The following is a 19,712-nucleotide window of genomic DNA, read 5'->3' as shown; positions in this document are numbered from 1 at the left end:
ATAAAAACCTTTGGCTTCATAATAGTTATACCAATAGTCCTATAATTTGGGAAGCATATTCTCTCTCTTTTTTTTAATGTGATAAACTACACACTGGGCTCAACCAGAAAAGAAGAGTACCAAAGATCTGAAAATGGGAATAAATCTGCTAAGATTAGAACCCACTATTTAAAGCAGACCGCAATTTACTCTGGGGATAGTCTTTTCCCAGATGCTTCATTCACCTTGAGACTGTGAAACAGCTGTAATATGTAAAAGATCTTTAATAGGATCCCAGATCTTGTATCTTTATTAATACAAATTTTGTATTACTACAAAGCCCAAATTATTACTAATTACCATATGTTAGCAATATTCTATATTTTGTGTTTTGTAAAGGATGGATACCTGTTATAAAAGATTGTGCTTGCTTTTGTAGACATTGTCTGAATTCTGTATTTAAATCTATGTTTGTTAATTCGAATACTTGAATGTAGTAGCTCTTGAGTAAATCTTTGTACGGCATACACAGAGAGTAAGCGTGGTTGCTTACAATAGCCAAAAGAGCACTGTAAAATTAAAACCAAGCACAGTGCTTAAGTGAACTTACTATGGTAGAATCAGATTAATAAGCTAGAAATTTACTAACTCAGAAGACAATAAAAACCTTCTGACTTCCACAAATAACAATCAGTATCCAATAAAGTGATTATATTCCAAAGTGATCTCAGATCAGAAAAATTTGTGATCCTTAAAATAACCAAGACCTAAATAGCTTACAAATTCTCCTTGTTTATGTAGTTTTTAGGTCAACACTTAAAATTACAGTCAGTAGGTAGAATAATCAGCTTGCTGTGGTTCTCACACACACAAAAAATTCTCATCCAATTATTCTCAAATGTTTTATAAGCTTTCAAGTGAAATCCTATTCCATTTTGAATTGAACACTAAACAATTCTCTTTCATGCAAGTCCTCTATTTCTAACCATACACTGATAGAGTAAAAAGGAGACAAGATGAGATTTTAAAATGAACTTATGTTACTATTCAAATCAATGATGTTCACCATAAACTACTTTTTTAAAGAAGTAAATCTATGATATTAACAAGTTTTCTTGTTTTTTAACTCCTTTCTTGTATAAGGATTCAGAAAAATTATCTGTTAAACTCCATAGGACATCAAACTTGAGTGTTTCCATTCCGATAAAATTAAAATATTGTGAGAAATATTTCTAATCTGCAAAATATAAAAAGAGTGGATGCCAAAACACTCTCCAATAAACCAGTAAGTATCCTAAAAATAAGAAAGATATTGAAAATAGTAGGGAAAAAAGTCATTACAGCATCTTTCCTCTCACTTCTAAGTTCCTGGAAGCTTTGGAGGAGGTTATATAAGCACTGAGGTATGTATTTCTAGCAAGAATGCTTTAAGTAGGAGGTAGATGGGAGGTCAAAAATAACTATTATCTAACAGCAAAAAACTGAGTGCAAAAAGCATTTTGTCTGCAAACTGCATAAAATCAGATTCTTTATAGAAAGAAACTAAGAATAAGAACTAGAGGAAGACTGTTAAAAATATTCTGATTAAATTAGATCAAGCCCAGTGCTCCTGGAGCCCACCTGCCTTTACTTACCTACAGCTTTGTAACAGTAATATAATTTTACTTGACTCCCAAATAGGCTAGCAATCCCTTGAGGGTAGAAGCTGTCTCTCCCTTTAATGACAAAAATCATACTCTGTGTACATAATAAGCATTTAATAAATCTAGTAATATTTTATATTTGTAGCATTTTGATGCAAAGATACACAAAGATGGTCTTGCTTGAGGTTATACTTCTATTAAGAGGCAAGGCAAACTGTGCACCTAAATTAATATAATACTATATGTCAACTGTAATTGAAAAATTAAAAATATAAATAAATGAGCAAATTTTTTAAAAGAGGCATGGCAAAACCAAACCCCATTTTGTGGGGTATCAGGTCTTCCGTTCTTTCCACAACTGCATGCTAGCATTCCTAAATGCCTTTAGTCACACTGAGTAAGATGAATGACAAAACACTGCCTTCTCTCCCTAACAAGGACCCTGTAATTTAACCAAAACCATTTTCAGAATTCTCATCAGCCAAAGACAAATAGTGCCACTCATGATCTAGATCCTTTTCCTTTAATTTATAACCTCTATTTGTTGCATGACATCATTGATATGAAAGCCATCTGTAAAGTGTGCAGTGACACATGGATTTCAGTTGTTATTTTGAACATAAAACAAACTAGATTTTATGTTGGACCTGACATTAGACTTCCTTTCTTACAATTTCAGTACGTATGTAAAGATTTATTGTTAAGTATAAAACGTGGGCCTAGATTCATACCTGCCTAAGAGTTTGTATCTAAAAATTACAGAATAAAAATAATTACCTTTAGTTTGTTAGCTTCTTTTTTATCTCCAGCAAAAAATGAATTCTCATCAAAATGCAAAGGAAATGACCTGCATTTTAAAATAGAATATTCATTTCCATATATTATAAAATATTAAAAGTCCCGCTACTATAACATTTTGCTGGTCAGTGATGAATAATGTAATTAAAATAGAGTAGAAAATACAGTAAAATCAACATTCTGATGCCCCCACACAAATTCTTACCCTCAAATCTAAAAGCTAACTATAATATAGTAGAATTTTGGTCTCAAACCTAACCTGTTCAACTAAATATGAAAATAATGCAGGTATCAACTACTAAAAGAATGGCTCTTAAAACTGAAAATATATGCCTTTTAATAGCTATGTGAAAACAAAAACAAAAACAAAACAATTCTAAAAGACCTATTAACAAAATTAGCTTTTAATTATTTTTTTAAACAGTTTTTCTTTCTCTGAAGTGAATATTTAAGAATTTAAATCTGGATACCACTTGTCACTCTTCTATTAATGTATACATTGTAATAATATAATTTACTTGATTTCATGAAGTACTTCCAGAAGTAACATTTTGTTTTCTGCATCCTGAACTTTATTTCCAGTGAAGAGTTGAAAATCTGGGCGCTCAAAGAATGGTACCACTTTAGATAAAGCTTTTAATTCGATTAAGTAGAGAAAATACAAGTTCTTAAGCCTTCTTGGACCTTCTCCTTCAGTCAAAATTCCATCAAACCGCTGCTGAAATTCTGTAATGTTGTGTCCCCATTTTTTTTCTAACCAGGTATCTGAGAAGAAAGAAGAATTGAATTTTTAATTTGAATTTTTAAATTAAGTAAATTTCATTTTACCTAGGTTATTTATGCCTGCAGAAGTTAATGTCATTTTATATTTTAAAATACACACTACTATAACTATGAAAACTGTTTTATATAATGTAGGCTTTAATAGTTCTATATTATTTTAGCTTCTAGAACCCATTCATAAAAGGAAAATAATATTTTACAGAGAAACCAGGTTTTCAAGCCCTATTTTTTTTTTAAGTTACTGTATTTTATTTCTAAGAGGTAAGAAATACTTTAATTCCAGAAGAAATATGTTACTGATGAAAATCAACCATGGTGTCATTTTTCAACAGCGTTCTTAAAGCATAAAGAGCAGCAGAAAATGCTTTTACCTATTAAACTCCATACTTGAAATTAGCACACAAATGCAAGAGTAATTTTTAATGAGTAACAAACTGTGCTGTTAGAATTTATTTTAATTCCCACAACAAAAGAACATTTCCAAAGTGATGTGTAAAATTTTGAGCAGCTTCTTAAAAGAAAGTAGAAAGCTAAAATAATGCTGAACTTTTCCCTATTGTATCTATAGTTCCTATATTCCTGATTGCTACCATTTAATAATGAATTTTTTTTGCCTAATATTCAACAGAGTCAATTTTTTCCTGTTTAGGTAAATGACATTTTTTAATTTTTTTAATGCCTACAGCACCTGGTCTTCCTAGGTGGTCTCCCATCCAAATACTAATCAGGCCCCACCCTGCTTAGCTTCCGAGATCAGATGAGATCGGGCACATTCAGGGTGGCATGGCCATAGACAGTAAATGACATTTTGAGAATACCTGAAAATAAGTATGGTAAAATGAATAAAAGTGAATGGAACATACCTTGCAGAAGGTATCGTGCACTCAAATGAACATTAATGCTTGCATGTAGGCCAGATATAAGTCTGTAAAATGCTCTTTTTTCTACACAGAGGCCTAAGAAAAGTAATTGTGAAACTTGTCAGATTATAAAATTAATTTCATATCTTTAAAAATGAGAAAAAAATTCATTTAAATTTGTTTGTTTCCAATTACCTTCCAGCCAACTGTAAAAAGTGTTTTCTGAAATTAAAAGAAAAATAAGTCACAAGATTGTAAAAATGCCAAAATGTTTTTCAAAAGGTCCAAAGTTTATTTGCAATTTCTCCAAATGAAGGAGAAACATTATTAGTGTAGATTCAGTTAAGTACCACTCTCCTGGTCAGTCTTTAGAAGGTTTTAGCATAGCCTTAGGTAGCCTCACTCTCATAACTTTCAGAATAAAGTGTTCTATAGGAGGTCAAAACAGAATTTAAATAGTAAATCAATACATGGAAAAATACTTAGCCTTGATAACAGCTCATGCTATGAAAATTAAAAACTCATTATATAGTTTTTTAAATTTGAAAAGTAAAATAACAAAGTAAAATTGGAGGTGTGTTATTTGTATATAGCTCATAGTATTATATGCCAGTCAATATTTCAAAAAGCAGACCAAAGAAATGTTACAAAAACCAAATGTCACATATTCTATGACCTAATATGATCACTGTTCATATACTTATATCTTTAGAATTATGCTCTAAAAAAATAACTCAATATTGGGGGAGGTATAATTTGTAGATAGATGATTATAATTATAGGAAATTTTTAAAACATGGAATAATCAAAATGTACAATAATGCCTAAGTTACATGATAGAATACTATATAACTAGTTAACATTGTAGAATGATATAAAACTAAAATGACAAGAATGTCGAAAATAACAATACATGAAAATGTTTATTTGAAATAATATATAAAAAGACATCATAAGAAATAATTATAACTACTTAAAGATTCTAAGTATGCATTTGCTAGAGGTGGCAAACATTGTACTATATAGTTCTTTTGACTGAAGTTGCTTATAGTAATATTAAAAATGAACCAAATGGGTATAAAAGTAATGGAAGAAATAACAAAGAGAATAAGCAATAAATTAGACTATTTGAAAATTTTAAAAAGCTGTTTGTCATAAAACTTCACAAAAGCAAATTGCAAACAACAAAGTGGGTAAAATGTATGTTGCAATCACAACAAAGAATATCCTAAATATGTAAAAATCTCATAAACTGAATAAAAATGTGAAAGTACCCATTAAAAATGAGCAAATAATGCAACAACATGAATAGACCTTGAAATCATCATACTGAGCAAAATAATCCAGACAGAAAAAGTTGAAAATCACATGATATCACTTATATGTGGGATATAAACCTAAAAGCAACAAATGAACAGGACAAACAAACAGAGACTCATGGACATGGACTATAGACTAGTGGTTACCAGAGGAAAGGTGGATGGGGGGGGAAAAATTTTAATAATTTCTTCAATTAAAAAATGATCCCCCCACCCCCGCAAAAGAGCAAATAATATAGAGAATTCACAAAGTAAAAAATACAAATAGTAATAATAGAAATTGCTCAGTCTCACTATTAATAAAAAGTACAAATTAAAACTATAGAGATACCACTTTTAATAGTAAAGATAAAAATATGATAATATTTAATGCTGACAAGGGTCAGGTAAAACTAGCTGGCACATTGATTGTGGGTGTAAGTTAGCACATCCTTTCAATGACAAAAAGCAATCTGGTCATATATATGTATCAAGAGCCTAAAATGTCCATATCCTTTGATCTAGTAGATCCATTTCTAAAAATCCAGGCTGTTATGGATATTTGTGACCCCCCTATAATTCATATGTTGAAGCCCTAACTCTATGAATGATGGTATTTGGAGGTAGGCTTTTGGGAGGTGATTAGATTTAGTTGAGGTCAGGAGGGTGGGGTCCCCCTGATAGAATTGGTATTTTTATAAGAAGAGATCTGAACTCTATCTCTGTGCCATGCGAGGATAAAGCAAGAAAGCGGGCTATCTGCAAGGCAGGAGGAGGGTCCTCACCAGGAACCATAGCTGCTGGCAACCTGACCTTGGATCTCTAGCCTCCAGAACTGTGAGAAAATAAATGTCTTAGTTTAAATCACCAGTCTATGGCATTTTGTTAGAGCAGCCTGAGGTGACTAAGATATAGGCTAGGGAAGCAAGTAGACAATGGGAATAATAATGTACAAATGTATAAATATACCTACTATGAAAATATACATATATTAATAATAATAATTGTCAAATGTTAACAGAGGGGCAGTATGACCTAGTAACTAAGAACATGGACCATGGAGCCAAGCTGCCTGATTTGAATTCAAATTCTGCTACTTATAAGTCATATAATTTTAGCTAAGTTGTTAAACCACTCTAGGACTCATTTTTCCCTGTCTATAAAATGGAGATAAAAATAATAACTCCTAGAATTATTAGAAGGATTAAATGAAATCATATTTGTAAATTGCTTAGAAGAGTACTGGCATGTAGTCTTAGCCATTATCATTATCAATTATTTTAGGGTTATGGGATTACAAGTGATGTGCTTCCTTATAAAAAACCTTTAGCATTTTCTTTCAAGTTTTGGACCATGAATTGGAGGGGAGCCAGGAGTATAATATTGTTTGAGACCTAGCCTTCTGATGAAATTTTTAGTTCAGTTTTATAATCCTGAAGTAGCTATTTTCAACTTGACCTGATTCTGATCCAGTTAGATAATCACCTAATATGACAGCTGTCAGAGATAACTTTTTCACATTTGACCAAATGATTACTTATAGTCATAAATAAGATAGTTTCTCTAAGGACAGCCTCCACAGGTTAACAATCTTTTCTCTGATGAAAGATCTTCAAATAGTATTGAAAAACCGAAATAGTCTCCTCTGATGTTGCTGAAATATAGCATAGGACCAGGAATACCAAGGTAGAATAAGGTTACTAAAAACTGAAAATTATAGGATCACCACTAACAGTAACAAAATAGGTATCTTTGGAAAAATAATCTCATTGTTACAGATTTATTTCTCTTCCCAATAGTACAGTTGATTCAGTATTTTATTTAGCTGCTATCATTACTATAATATAATATAAAGTATAATAATAAAATAGCAATGTTATCAGACTTTAGTATTCTGTTATTTAGACATAATGCAAAAGCAATTCATAAAAATAATGTTCAGAAGATAGAGAATTGTGAGGAAGAGGAAAGTGATACTTCACTTTAGCAAATTTAGCAATTTCATCTAGCTAGACTAAAGCTAAGTACTACTTAGTCTTTTATTTAATATTGTTAAACACGTGACCTTAAGAATAACAAAAATCATTCCAATCTTACTCATAAAGCAAAAAAAAAAGATTCTTAAAAAGATAAAGTAAACCAAAAATATGTTAAAATTTTTAGAATTACAATTAACTTAAATGGTTAGTAGTGATACCTACACCCAAGAGTCAGCATAATAAGCCTTGGAAACCAGATCAACACTGTGATCATGCCTAGAACCCAGCAGACCCTAGAGGTCAACCAGTAGAGGAGAGGGTGTTTTTAGATGACAAGGGAAAATGTACAAGTAAATTACTTGAGGCTGAGGCAGGGTGTTTCTACTGTCTGATGCCAGGCACAGTCATTTTCCCTTAATCTGCTTTCGCCTCCGGAATTTTAGATAAAGAAATAAAAATTAACCTCTTTGTTTCAGATGCAGAAAGAAAAAGGTTTGCCAAATAAACATTTGAATATATAAGCAAATTCATATATATAATGTATGATAAAGAAATTATACTTACCTTTACTTTTCCCTGAAAAACAAAACAAAATGTTTATTATTGTAAACTCCTTCCAGATGCCCCTTTTAAAAATGCTACACTTCCATAAAATAAGACTTTTTATAATGGTTGTTTTTAGTTCATCATTTCATCCACATAAGCAAAATCTGTGAGATACTTCTGACTGCAACTTTTATCAGTGGTAGGAATTATGCCTGATTTGACTAAATGGCAACATCTCCAATAGCCTGGATAAAGAGTATTTTTGGCTCATACAAGATTTAGTTTGGGCTAACAAGAGAGAAAATCTAATCCATCATCTGAGAGTACTCTTAAATATCTTAAGGACGTAACAGTTAGTTATTTTCCATATTTATTTATCCTAAAGCTGTAATTGTTTCTGCTACAGATTTGTTATTGTTTTGAAACCTCCAGACTGACATCATAAAATTTTACTCTATTCAGAAATATTTTTAGAGCTTTTCGTAAGATTCAAATTTTGCACAATTCAAGAGTTTGTATGCAGCTGCTCATTTACGCTGAAAAATTATCTTCATTTTGCCTAGTTTTATTTAATGCCATCATTGTCTGATTGTTAAAGTAACATATGCTCATTGCAAATATATGTTTTTTTTTAAAAAGAACACAGATAAAGAACACAGATAAAGTAAAAATAAGTATTATCCATAACTCCCTCTGCCCAAAGATAAATACCATTTACATTTTGGTAAATGTCCTTTTTCTTTGTGTATAGATATTTAGATACTATATTTTTACAAAAATGTGTTATACATACTTGTATAATGCTTTGATGCCTGCTTTTCCTCAGTGTGGTATTGATAAAAATGAATACGAATTTTCAGCAACATTTATAATGGCTATATTCTACTATGTGAATATACCATAAATCATTTAACCAGTTCCCTAATGATAAACACTTAAACTGTTCCCATTTATCTTTAAGATAAGTGAGGGTGGTTAATTAACTTATCAGATCATAATGTGAGTTCATAGTGAAATCACTTCTTGTCTAGGAATTTGCATTTCATCTGATATTAAATCAATATCTTCCACTGATACCATATGTGACTCTGTATAAACCAAAAGCCTTGTTTAAAGATGTTCTTTCATTTCTAATCTTAGAAAGACCAGTCTGCCAACATTTAGGGAATGATACAATCTCACTGCCTTCCAGGAGGAAATTTATGTTTACAGACCATACAAGATGAGCAGCTTTTCAAATAAATTTTAAAAATAAAAACCTTACACATTTGCTAAAAGCACATCAAAGATTTTATCAGTAAGCACATATTCAGAGAACAGGGATATATAGTATAACTGCTTATTATAAACTGGAGAAGGGTTTGTGAATTTCAATTTTTACATCACTTCTGCACCTACACAGTGCCTACCTAGCACATTGTAAATGGTACATAATCATTTGTTGAAGGAACAGTGATTTTCACTGTTGTAGATGAGACCATTAAATGAGGACAATTTTCAACCATCATTTATCTAACAAACTGCATCTGTGATGTGCCAGACTCTAGATTACGAAATGAAACCAAAAAATGTTGTCCATATGTCCAAAGTACTAGGTAGAGCAATAGATATATAAATAATAATAAACTGATGCTAGACAGTGGAAAGAGTTGTAAGAGAAACAAAACATGTCTTAAGATCACTTCATGAGGAGAAGAGATTACTTCCAGTTACGAGGATCAAAGAAAGTTTTATAGAAAAGGAAGCATTTGGACCAGACCTTGAGTATAAGTAGAAAATGAAAAATGTTAATGAGATATAAAGACATGTGAATTTGAAATCAGACTCCCAATATACAATAGTTTTAAGTTTCAGGAAAGTTTTGAGGGAGAAATTTCTTAGCTATTCATTTAACTAGAAAATGAACAAAAATAGTAGAAAAACTGAATACACATTCTGCAAAAAATGAATAGAATAAACAATATAACCTAATATTCATCCCATGACAGTCTAATAGCATGAACTTAATTACAAAAATACTCCTCACTGAAGTGTAACTATTTTAAAAATCAATTTCTCTGCAAGGGTGAGGCATAGCTTCTGTGGAAACAAAACTATATGATCTCATATGCTCTTGCCAACCCTAATCTTGCCTTATCCTTCCTCATCTAACAAAAGCTGATAAATAACATAGTAGTGCAAATAAATAACTCACCTTGACTGGAAGCCAAAGGATTTAAAGGTCTTTTAATTGTCTGTGGCCTAGAAACAAAAAAAATTAAGTATAAAATATAAATGTTACCTATCATGTTGTAATTATTTAAGTAAAAGTGAAATTATCTCAGACAGTTTCTGAATGACTACATCCAAAATCAAATTGTTTTATTGAGCTTATAAAATATTTAGTTTTCTCTAATTGCTTTAAGGGAGGGTGGTAGTTATTTGTTTTAGTGATAACAGTTTCTGATCTTTTCCCATCATAGCAGCCAAAGTCATTTCCTAAGCATTTATTCAAACAAAGGAAAAAAATACTACTCAGGCTCTTCTCCTAGAGTCACTAGTATGTTTTTATATATATTATATACACCTGTGTGTGTCTGACACAAAGTGCACTCCTAATTGAAAGACAAACAAGCAAAAAATATAAATACCCAAAACAAACATTAAAATAAAAAAGGAAAAAAGACAATATGGGTAGATTATATTCCACTTAGGTAATCTTAGGTATATCAATTTGCCCTGTGGCCATCAAGTTTGTGATGATTTCAATAAAAGGTATTTTTTAATAAGAAAAAAGAGAGAGTTAATATGTCACCAAAGTGCTTTTAAATCTCAAAATAAATATTCATTAGTTTCATTAGTAAAGTGTAGAGATTGTTTTAATGTCCATTATTTAAATTTTACAAATTTGCACAGATTAAGACATTTTGGAATAGAATGTGTAAGCTATAATTTAACATACTCAATTTGCATTGTTTATATTTTAGAAATATTGTGGGAATCATGATATAAATTAGCTAGAAAAGAACTATAATATAATATCTAACAAGTGCTTCAACAGAACTCTCTTTTAGTTCATATTTTTTTTAAAAAACTTTTAAATTAAGTCAATACACTAAATATTCTGAATAATAGTCAAGAGAATTTAAATGAAACACATGGCAGAAATGAGTAAATACTGACACTCTCCACTTCCCAAACTGGAACAATTATTCAAGTCAAAAACAGGAACACTCTGATATTTTATTGGTATAAACCTACTTGCTGATTTCTTATGTTTATATTTGACTTACAGAAAATGAAGTGTATTATCTCCATATCTGGAAACTCCAAAGATTTTCCAAGAATTTCCCCCACATCTGAGATAGCATAATACACACACGCACGTGCACGCACAAACACACACATACAATTTTTTTCCAAAAATCAATAAGCACCTTGGTTAGAGCCTAGAGGCTCTCAAGTGGATAAACTTGAAGAAACATGTGTCAGTCACCCAGTGATTAAATTGACTGCTTCCATTGTGGTGGTTGAGTATAAAGTGGTTTCTTCCACTTACTAGATCTTTGACTCTGGACAAATCATTTAAAATCAGCTTTCAAATCTCTGTTTCTCCACCTGTGAACAGTGACGACTACAACACCGAGTGATTGCATGGACTAAAGGAGAAAATGTATGTTAACATGCTTAGCAAACACAATGCCTGGTACACTGTGATGCTCAAAAGTGTTAGCTATTATAATTATTCTCTGAAATTAATTTAACTTTAACTTTAAAGTGGGTAAAATAACTAAGCCACAAAAAGAGAAGTATAAGGCACCAAAAAGAGAATTAGGAGTTAATATATTCTACTCTATTCTCTACCACAATGTGATCTTGGAAAATGAAATAAATCTCTCTGGCTCCCTTTCACCTCATATCTAAAATGAGATTCTATAATCCACTCAAGGAACATTTTTAAGTGCCTACGATGCTCTCATAAAAGTCTAATATTATTCTAAGTCTTTTCAAGAAGGAAGAAATATTTGTTGAAACATGTCTACATGTTTCCCCAGAGAAGTAGATAAATAAATAAGTTTCTGTGTCTCAATACAGCCTTTAACAAAGTGAATTTGATTTCTACTTTTAAATCTTTAGGTTTTTGTTTATTTGTTTATGAAGAGTAACCACTACATATTCCAAAAATTTCTAAGTGAAAATGACACATACTTAAAACAGTTTTCTTCATAAATGACATTCCATATCTTCCAAGCATCTGGTCCCTTGTAACCCGTGTAGCGCTCAGGATTGAGGAGCAAATCTACATATTCAGCATCAGGAGACTGTATGTCTGTAAAAAAAAAAAAAATGTTTTATTAAGCCTTTCCTTTTTCATTTACCTGTAAAAACCTATACAAGTATACAAGACTGTATTCCATTGATTCTAAGGCACCACAGATGTAGCAATGCCTCAGGGATTTAAAAACAACTTTTCAGGAGAACAATAAGAGTGAAAAGAACCAACACAGCCACATTAAATGTACACAAAAGCATCTTGCTTTTAAAAATGGTAAAAAAAAAATAAAAATGTGAATTTTAGAATCAAAGAAACATGGTTATTCAATTTTCATAAACTATGCATATAAAGACTATACTATACATTTCCCTCCACATTAAACCACAGTGGTTCAACAGTAACTAAGGTAAATGAAGAAGTGTTAGTACCATACACTGTTTATTACCAAATACTTACATCTTACAGGAGCACCATCAAGATTCACTACAAAGCTACCCCAAAGATATAATCTTAAATATAGAAAAAGCTATACGCAAGATGACATTTGTGTCAGCATTGTTTATAAAATGGAAGATCGGAAGCAACCTAATTGCCCAACAGAGCAGAGCAGTTAAAAGCAGGGGCTCTGGAGCCAGATTGTCTGGGTCAGAATCCAGGCTCCACTATCTGCTGCGTAACCCTGGGCAAGTTATGTCAATTCTCTATGCCTTGTGCCATCATTTGTAAGATGGGGATAATAATCATAATATTACTATGAGACTTAAACATGTTTTTATGTTCAGAGTGTTTAGGACAATCATAAAAGAATAATAAATATTAGCTAGTGGTATTGGTGTTATGATGTATCTTAATAGACCATTTACAGTCAAAACTTTAGATACAAAGGCTATCTAATGAAATGAAAAGGTAAACATTATAGAAAAGCCAATTACAGATATATATATATATATATGAAAATATATAAAAATTGGTGGGATGTTGCTTTCTCATATGTTCTATAATTTATATATGCATTATAACTACAAAACCAAAAAAAAAAAAAAAAAAAAGGCTCTAGTCCTCCAGTGGCTCTGGGAAATTTTTTAATAGCACAGCAATACCTTACCCATCTAGAAAGCTTAAAAATATAAACCAACAAAGAATGAGGAAGTGGGCAAAAATGGCCTCAACACAACCAAAGGAAATGACAAAAATTTCAGCAGAAAGGTGCTTATGAGTCAGGTTTTCACTAGAAACTATTTCTTATTAAAAAAACAAACACAAAAGCAAAAATAAAACTAAGCTCAGTTATTTTTATCCCACTTTATAGTATATTGGAGGCATAAATTAGGGGGAAATTCACTTCTAGAAGCAACACTGTGACAGCATCCAGAAATAATAGAGTCTAATGCAGAAGTAATGCACAGTATAGCAAATTATAATGAATTCATAAAAATAACCCTGATTCTCAAAATATCTAAATAATATTCGGCATCTACTATTTTAAGGCAGAAAACTAATCAACAAGAAATGATTAATATTTTTAATATTTTGCCTAGAGATAAACACTAGTTGCCTCATAATTTTACTTATAAAAAATATTTCATGTCTCTCTATTTTATTTTTTAAAAAGGTACTATAATCATACTTTGCCAGATGACAAAAGCTCCAATTTTTAAATTTAGAATTATAAAATACCTTCTATACTCCACCTACCATTTACATACATTATTTATTTCTTATAAAGATATTCTTTAAAAAAAATATTAACTCTTCTTTAACGGAATAAGCAAATGCAAATGGACAAGTGATTCACCCAAGATATCAGAACTCCACCATATAAGAAGTGAATTATTGATTCTCAGTCCTTCCTAAACAAATATAAGCAGATCATCTCAAAAGGATACTTTTTAAATATAAGTTAAAATATTACCATTCTTTCTCTAACATTGCAGGCCTAAAAAAAATGTTCTGCATGTTATAAGTTTAATTTTATCTCAGATAGCAATGTTTAGGCCAAAGAGTCCTTGTAGAAAAGATGGTAAAATTAAGGGTTTGGGAGAGCATTTATCCCCTTCCTCTCCCAGTCTAAATCTTGGGACGTCTGCATCTCCTTATCCAACACCCCAGGGGCCAAAGGAATTCCAAAATGGCCTCAATACAACCAAAGGAAATGACAAAAATTTCAGCAGAGATTGTTTTGGAATTTAGAACTTTTCAGATTTTAGAAAAGTAATACAGTACATGCAACACATAATGACTATTACTCCAGCAGGGACTAGGGCAGCAACCTTTAATCAAAGCCATAAATATTTCTGCTGTGAAATATATGAATGAATATTCACACTGACTGAACCTATAGTAAACTTAGGGGGAAAAATATTCACTTTTCAGAGTTTTCAGATTTGGGGTATATGCTTAGGAGGTGAATTGTTAGGTCCTATGGTAATTCTATGTTTAGCTTTTTGAGGAACTGTCAACAAAAACTGAGTTTTTAAAAATCATTTTAAAAGAATTATTTTTCCTTAGGTACAATTTTAAACAAAATGCATACTATAAAAAATGTTATACCATCAGCTTCACAGAAGTTGTCAGAGGAATCGTCGTGTTTGGTCCACTGAAGAACAGCCTTCTGCGTTTCCTCACTTTAAACAAAGATAATAGTGTTTAAGTTAACATTTCACATGAAAAAACATAAAATAATGCTGAAAAAAAAAAAATCAGACCTTAGAGATTCATCCACAGCTCCAAGTTGCTCAGCTTGTTCGCATTCTTCACTGAGATTATTGGCTTCTTCAGAATACTAAAACAAAAAAGGGAATAAATAGAATACAACTTACTGCATTTTTAAAACTTTTGAAAAGAATTTCTAAGTTATTTGAGGTTCTTTTATACCTGGCACCATCACCTTGGCTTCAACACTTTAAAAAAAAAAGTAAGCCTTCACATTCCTCCTGAAACTAAAAAATAAGTAGAAGTCTTTGCCCCTTGTTTTTGCTGGAGAACACGTTTACTATTAGGGTCACGAAAAAAGAATAGTTTATAGTTCTGATAACTCATTATCAAAATCTTCACTAAAAAAATCTTCAAAGTATGAGGAAGTCACGAGGCAAGGAATCATGAGGCAATATCCCACTTTTCTAATGACCTAATTGTGAGCATCAGTTTTCTCTTCCATAAAATAAGTGATTGAACTGGATCATGTGTGTCTAAGGTCCATCTCACTATAAATGTCATCATTCTAAAAATGTCCTGGGGCCTACTAAGTCTTATAAAAAGTATTCTGATGTCCTTAGGTGTTTAAAATATATTCTTTACCAACCACATTTCTTCTCAATGTCTAAAGCACTATACATATATACTTCTAGGTGTTTATGTGGCACAAGGAAAGCAAGTATGGATCACAAGATTTCGCAATACACTAGTCATCACCACCATATAGCTAAAAGGCAACATTGGAAGCAGGAGGCCACAAATTCAATCACTCGACAAATATACATTGAGTGCCTATTATCAGCTTATTATTCGGATGACTATACAAATGACCATCCAGACTACGACACTTTTGAGAATAAAAGCGAACACTAAAATAACTGAAAATGATATAATTTTCTGAAATATGTATTTACTAAATAACAACTTTGTTTCCTTGCACTGGTTGACCTCTGAAATAGCTTAATTCAAAGACTATTTGTAAAAATAAAGTCCTTTTATACATAATTAAGTATTAAGGGGGGTAAAGGGATATGATATATTCAACCAACTTTCGAGTGGTTCAGAAAATAATAATAATAGGCACTTAGATAAAGCATGCTAGAACAAATGAGGCAAAATATTAAGAATTAATGAATCTGTATAGAGCACATAAAACCTCTTTATACTAAACTTGTTACTTTTCTATAAATTAGAAATAATTTCAAAATAAAAAGATTAAAATACATGTCAAAAACTGATCAAAATTTGTTCAAAAATTAACATATACCTATGTATATTACTATACTGATATATGTTAAAACAAAAGTGTTTTAACTTTATTGTAATTATCTGAACATTAAAACATAAGTTAAAATAACTATTTTTAGTTCCTAGTAATAATTCGATCAGCTTCATTGAGTCACATCTGTCTTGTACTATGTAATTGGTATTTTTTGGAAGGAAAATATTTTTTCAATTTGTCCTTATTTTTAAATTTTCATGAAATTGCCAATAATCTTCTTTAAAGTTAGTTTTTATGGTTAATCAATTTGAAATTATCAATACCTTCAATTGACTCTTCTCTGGAGATATAATTTTTAATTGAGAAAATATTCTGTCTACATGTAAATATGTGAAAATATTATCACATTTATTCTTTTGCCTCCAAAGTTCATTTCTTCAATAAAAATTTCAAGACAAAATTTATTAAATAAGTTGTCTATTTTTTGTATTATTTTAGTTTTTCCAAATACATATGTTATAAAATTGTAAGCCTTAAATTCATTCTACTTCAGGTCAGAATATAAATTTATCCAACTAAAAGCAAGAGTTTCATCAAGAGAAGACTCTTCCCACAGGTAAAGACAATTATAAAATTTCAGAATTAAACCTAGAACACCATTTGAACTGTCCTCACTTAATGTATTCAATTCCTTCCCTAGTTTTTTTAAATATTTGTAGAAATAAATTTCAAGGTCTTTGTATACAAGCTTCGTTATAAAAATTGCGATTTGCTAAACCTTCAAAGGCTGAAATTTGTTTTGTTTTTTGCCTTAAGCATTCTATTCATTGATGCTTTGAATAATGATTTTCCATTAATTTTAAACAAATTATAATCAACATTTAAAGGGCTCATTTATTAAAAATTTTTTCAATACCACTGCGGGATGCTTTGTTTTACAAAACAGTTTTTTAAGGGCTCGAACATTTATAAAATCTGATTGATGATGAACAACAAACAAGTACTCCTACCATGCCAAAGGTATGTTTTTTTCAGCATTAGCTTCATCTCAAAAATTTTATGGTATTTGCATAAAAATCTATATATTCGAAAATTTCTACTTCTATCAATTGGTAAAATATCACTGTGTTTGGACACAATTATGTGTATCTTAACCAATTGCAAATTTATTTCTGATTGACAGATTTCTTGATTTAGTAAGGGCATTATTTTTATCAAAATTTGTATATGTATTATTGTCATAAAACAAATATTTTTTCTTCAATTTCGAACTTTAAATGAGTTTATACTAGCATTCACAATAGTGACAAATGTTTTCCTTCAACAAAATGAAGTTCCAAAAGTTTTCTTTGAGTCCATCAAATGAATGAAAAAAAAAAATCAAAACTTTTTGAATTTAAAGATTTTCTATTTGAAATAGCTGACAATAGCATCATTTAACTATGTGCAACGTTCTGCCATTGGAGCCAACACACTGGCTATGATTTCACTGTGTGTGTGAACAAGAAAACAGAGAATTGAAAATAATAAAAACTAGAATCTATAATAAGTAAATAGAGGGAGAAAATACAAATCTTCCATTGGAAAAATTCCAAACGATTTATAGCCTTAAAGAGATGAAGCACTCCTTAAGTGGGCTGTGCAGAGTGACTTCCTTCCAAAGAATACACTATGGAAAGGATGATAAAGAGTAAATCTACAATGGAGAAACCTGACAAAACTACCTCAGCCAGGTGATCAAGGTTAACATTAACAGTGATAAGTCATGTTGATAAAATGTGACATGATGTGATGTGATGTGATGTGATGTGATAAAAATGGCACTTTATTTCTGTAGTCTTCCTCCCCAAAACACATAGCCATACTCAGATCATGAGCATAATGCCAGACAAATCCTAGTTCAGAGATATTCCACAAATACCTGACTAGTACTCCTCAAAACACCTTATCAAAAACAAGGAAATTCTGAGAAACTGTCACAGCCAAGAGGAACCTAAGGAGATATGACTCCTAAATGTAATTTGCCATCCTGGATGGGATCCTATAACACAAAAAAGGCATTGGGTAGAAAATTAAGGAAATCTGAATAAAGTATGAACTTTAGTTAGTAATAATGTATCAATCTTGGTCCATTAATAGTAATAAATGTACCATAGTAATGTAAGATGTTAATTACAGAGGAAACAAGGTGTGGAGTATGTGGGAACTCTGTACAATTTTTCTGCAAATCTAAAAGTATTATAAAATCAAAAATTTATTTGAAAAGAGTGAGAAAGAAACATAAGTGACACGTCAACCAAATGCAATGTGTAGAATATGTTTGAATCCTGTTTCAAAAAAATTATTAAGGCACCTATGAAACAACTAGAGAAATCTGAAGCCTGACTGTGGTTATATTTTTTTTAAAGTATATTTCTGTTGTAGAGAGATATGTATAGTATTTGTAAACAATATAATTTTTCTGAGATTGGCTTTAAAGTAACTAGGAGAATGAAGTGGGAGGTACAGATAAAACAAGACTGATGACATATTGATAATTGCTGAAGCTGCGTGATGAGTACATGTTTTTATTTCTCTACCTTTATTTCTCTTCCATGCTTTCCATAATAAAAGTCTGAACAAATGAACTGGAGCCATTGAGTACAAATAGCTCTCAAGGGGTTTCACTCTAAAAGGGAGCAGAGAAATGGAGCAGTAGCTAGCAGGCGAAAAGAGTTATTCAAGATTTTTGTTAAGTTGCTAGACACATTAATAAATATATGTACATACCTTGTAACTTGCAGATTTAATTCCATCAGGAACTTCATCCTGAAGAAGAAAAAAAAAATGCTTTTATATGACATTTATTCTATCTTCTAAAAAATATTTTAAATTTCTATGATTTACGAGAAAAATTCATTAAAAACAAATTACTGAAGTTAACATATTATTTAAACTAGGTATAGGCAGTTTTAATATTATTTCTTACAAGTAAACAAAAAAGTTCAATAACACATTCTGATCGTATATTACATTACAGCATCAAAATGTAAAAATGCCACTTAGCCACTTATTTCTTTGGATGCTCAAATTGTCCACATTTGGCCGGTATGGGGCCCACTAAGTGCTTACTTGATATTTGCACCTGTGTCCTTTTGATAGTACCCTAGGAATCTTTGGCACCATTTTTTGTTTTCTGTTATGACAAGATATTCTAAGCTCACCTTATATATTTCTTGTTCCAGTCTTAGAATCAATCATTTTTTAAGGAGCCTTACTTCTTTTCAGAGGAAAATGGTACTGGTTTTCAGTTGTGCACTGGCCACTTACTAACTACAGGACCTATCTGCCTATCATCAAAGTGATGCTATGAGTAGAGATAATGATATATCTGGGATAACTCACTAAATTGCAGGGCCTAATGCTAACTATATTCCCGAATTAGATTACACCTGCCCAAAGGGAACCACCCACACAGAGACAATCACTTCATTGTGTACCCTTTCAGACTCTGAACTAGGTCAATGTATGTTCTTTTTCTATGGCCAGATATTTCAATGATTTCCATTTTTTTTTAACATAATAAACTATACCAAATTTATAGACTAATTTCAACAGAACTGACAACTTTACAAAATTTAGTACTGCTTTACAGTCATCTTTGAACATTTGCTTA

General features: G+C 31.0%; 1 protein-coding gene and 1 non-coding gene across 4 annotated transcripts in view; both read right to left on the bottom strand.

The window, feature by feature from the left end:
- Positions 1 to 19,712, bottom strand: part of ERO1A (endoplasmic reticulum oxidoreductase 1 alpha) — a 43,858-nt gene that overhangs the window by 12,585 nt on the left and 11,561 nt on the right. The window contains exons 4-14 of one of the 3 annotated variants that reach the window (XR_005653335.1): positions 18,827 to 18,865; positions 14,847 to 14,923; positions 14,692 to 14,765; positions 12,075 to 12,195; positions 10,081 to 10,127; positions 7,905 to 7,916; positions 4,259 to 4,285; positions 4,067 to 4,159; positions 2,939 to 3,185; positions 1,614 to 2,469; positions 77 to 548 (exon numbers count right to left, since the gene is read on the bottom strand). Coding sequence is in view for 2 of the 3 variants with exons in the window: in XM_039865113.1 (XP_039721047.1) it covers positions 2,400 to 2,469; positions 2,939 to 3,185; positions 4,067 to 4,159; positions 4,259 to 4,285; positions 7,905 to 7,916; positions 10,081 to 10,127; positions 12,075 to 12,195; positions 14,692 to 14,765; positions 14,847 to 14,923; positions 18,827 to 18,865 (807 nt within the window). In the remaining variant the exon portion in view is untranslated. Of the gene's footprint in view, positions 1 to 76; positions 549 to 1,613; positions 2,470 to 2,938; positions 3,186 to 4,066; positions 4,160 to 4,258; positions 4,286 to 7,904; positions 7,917 to 10,080; positions 10,128 to 12,074; positions 12,196 to 14,691; positions 14,766 to 14,846; positions 14,924 to 18,826; positions 18,866 to 19,712 lie in introns of those variants that run through there. The other 2 variants (XM_039865113.1, XM_039865114.1) reach the window with 2 other exon arrangements.
- On the bottom strand, positions 3,880 to 3,998 carry LOC120604788 (5S ribosomal RNA). The gene has a single exon (XR_005653424.1). It is a non-coding gene; the product is annotated as a 5S ribosomal RNA (ribosomal RNA).

The sequence above is a fragment of the Pteropus medius genome, unplaced genomic scaffold (assembly GCF_902729225.1).
Source record: "Pteropus medius unplaced genomic scaffold, Ma_sr-lr_union100, whole genome shotgun sequence".
Classification (NCBI taxonomy): domain Eukaryota; kingdom Metazoa; phylum Chordata; class Mammalia; order Chiroptera; family Pteropodidae; genus Pteropus; species Pteropus medius.
This window is presented reverse-complemented; position numbering and strand designations above follow the sequence as displayed.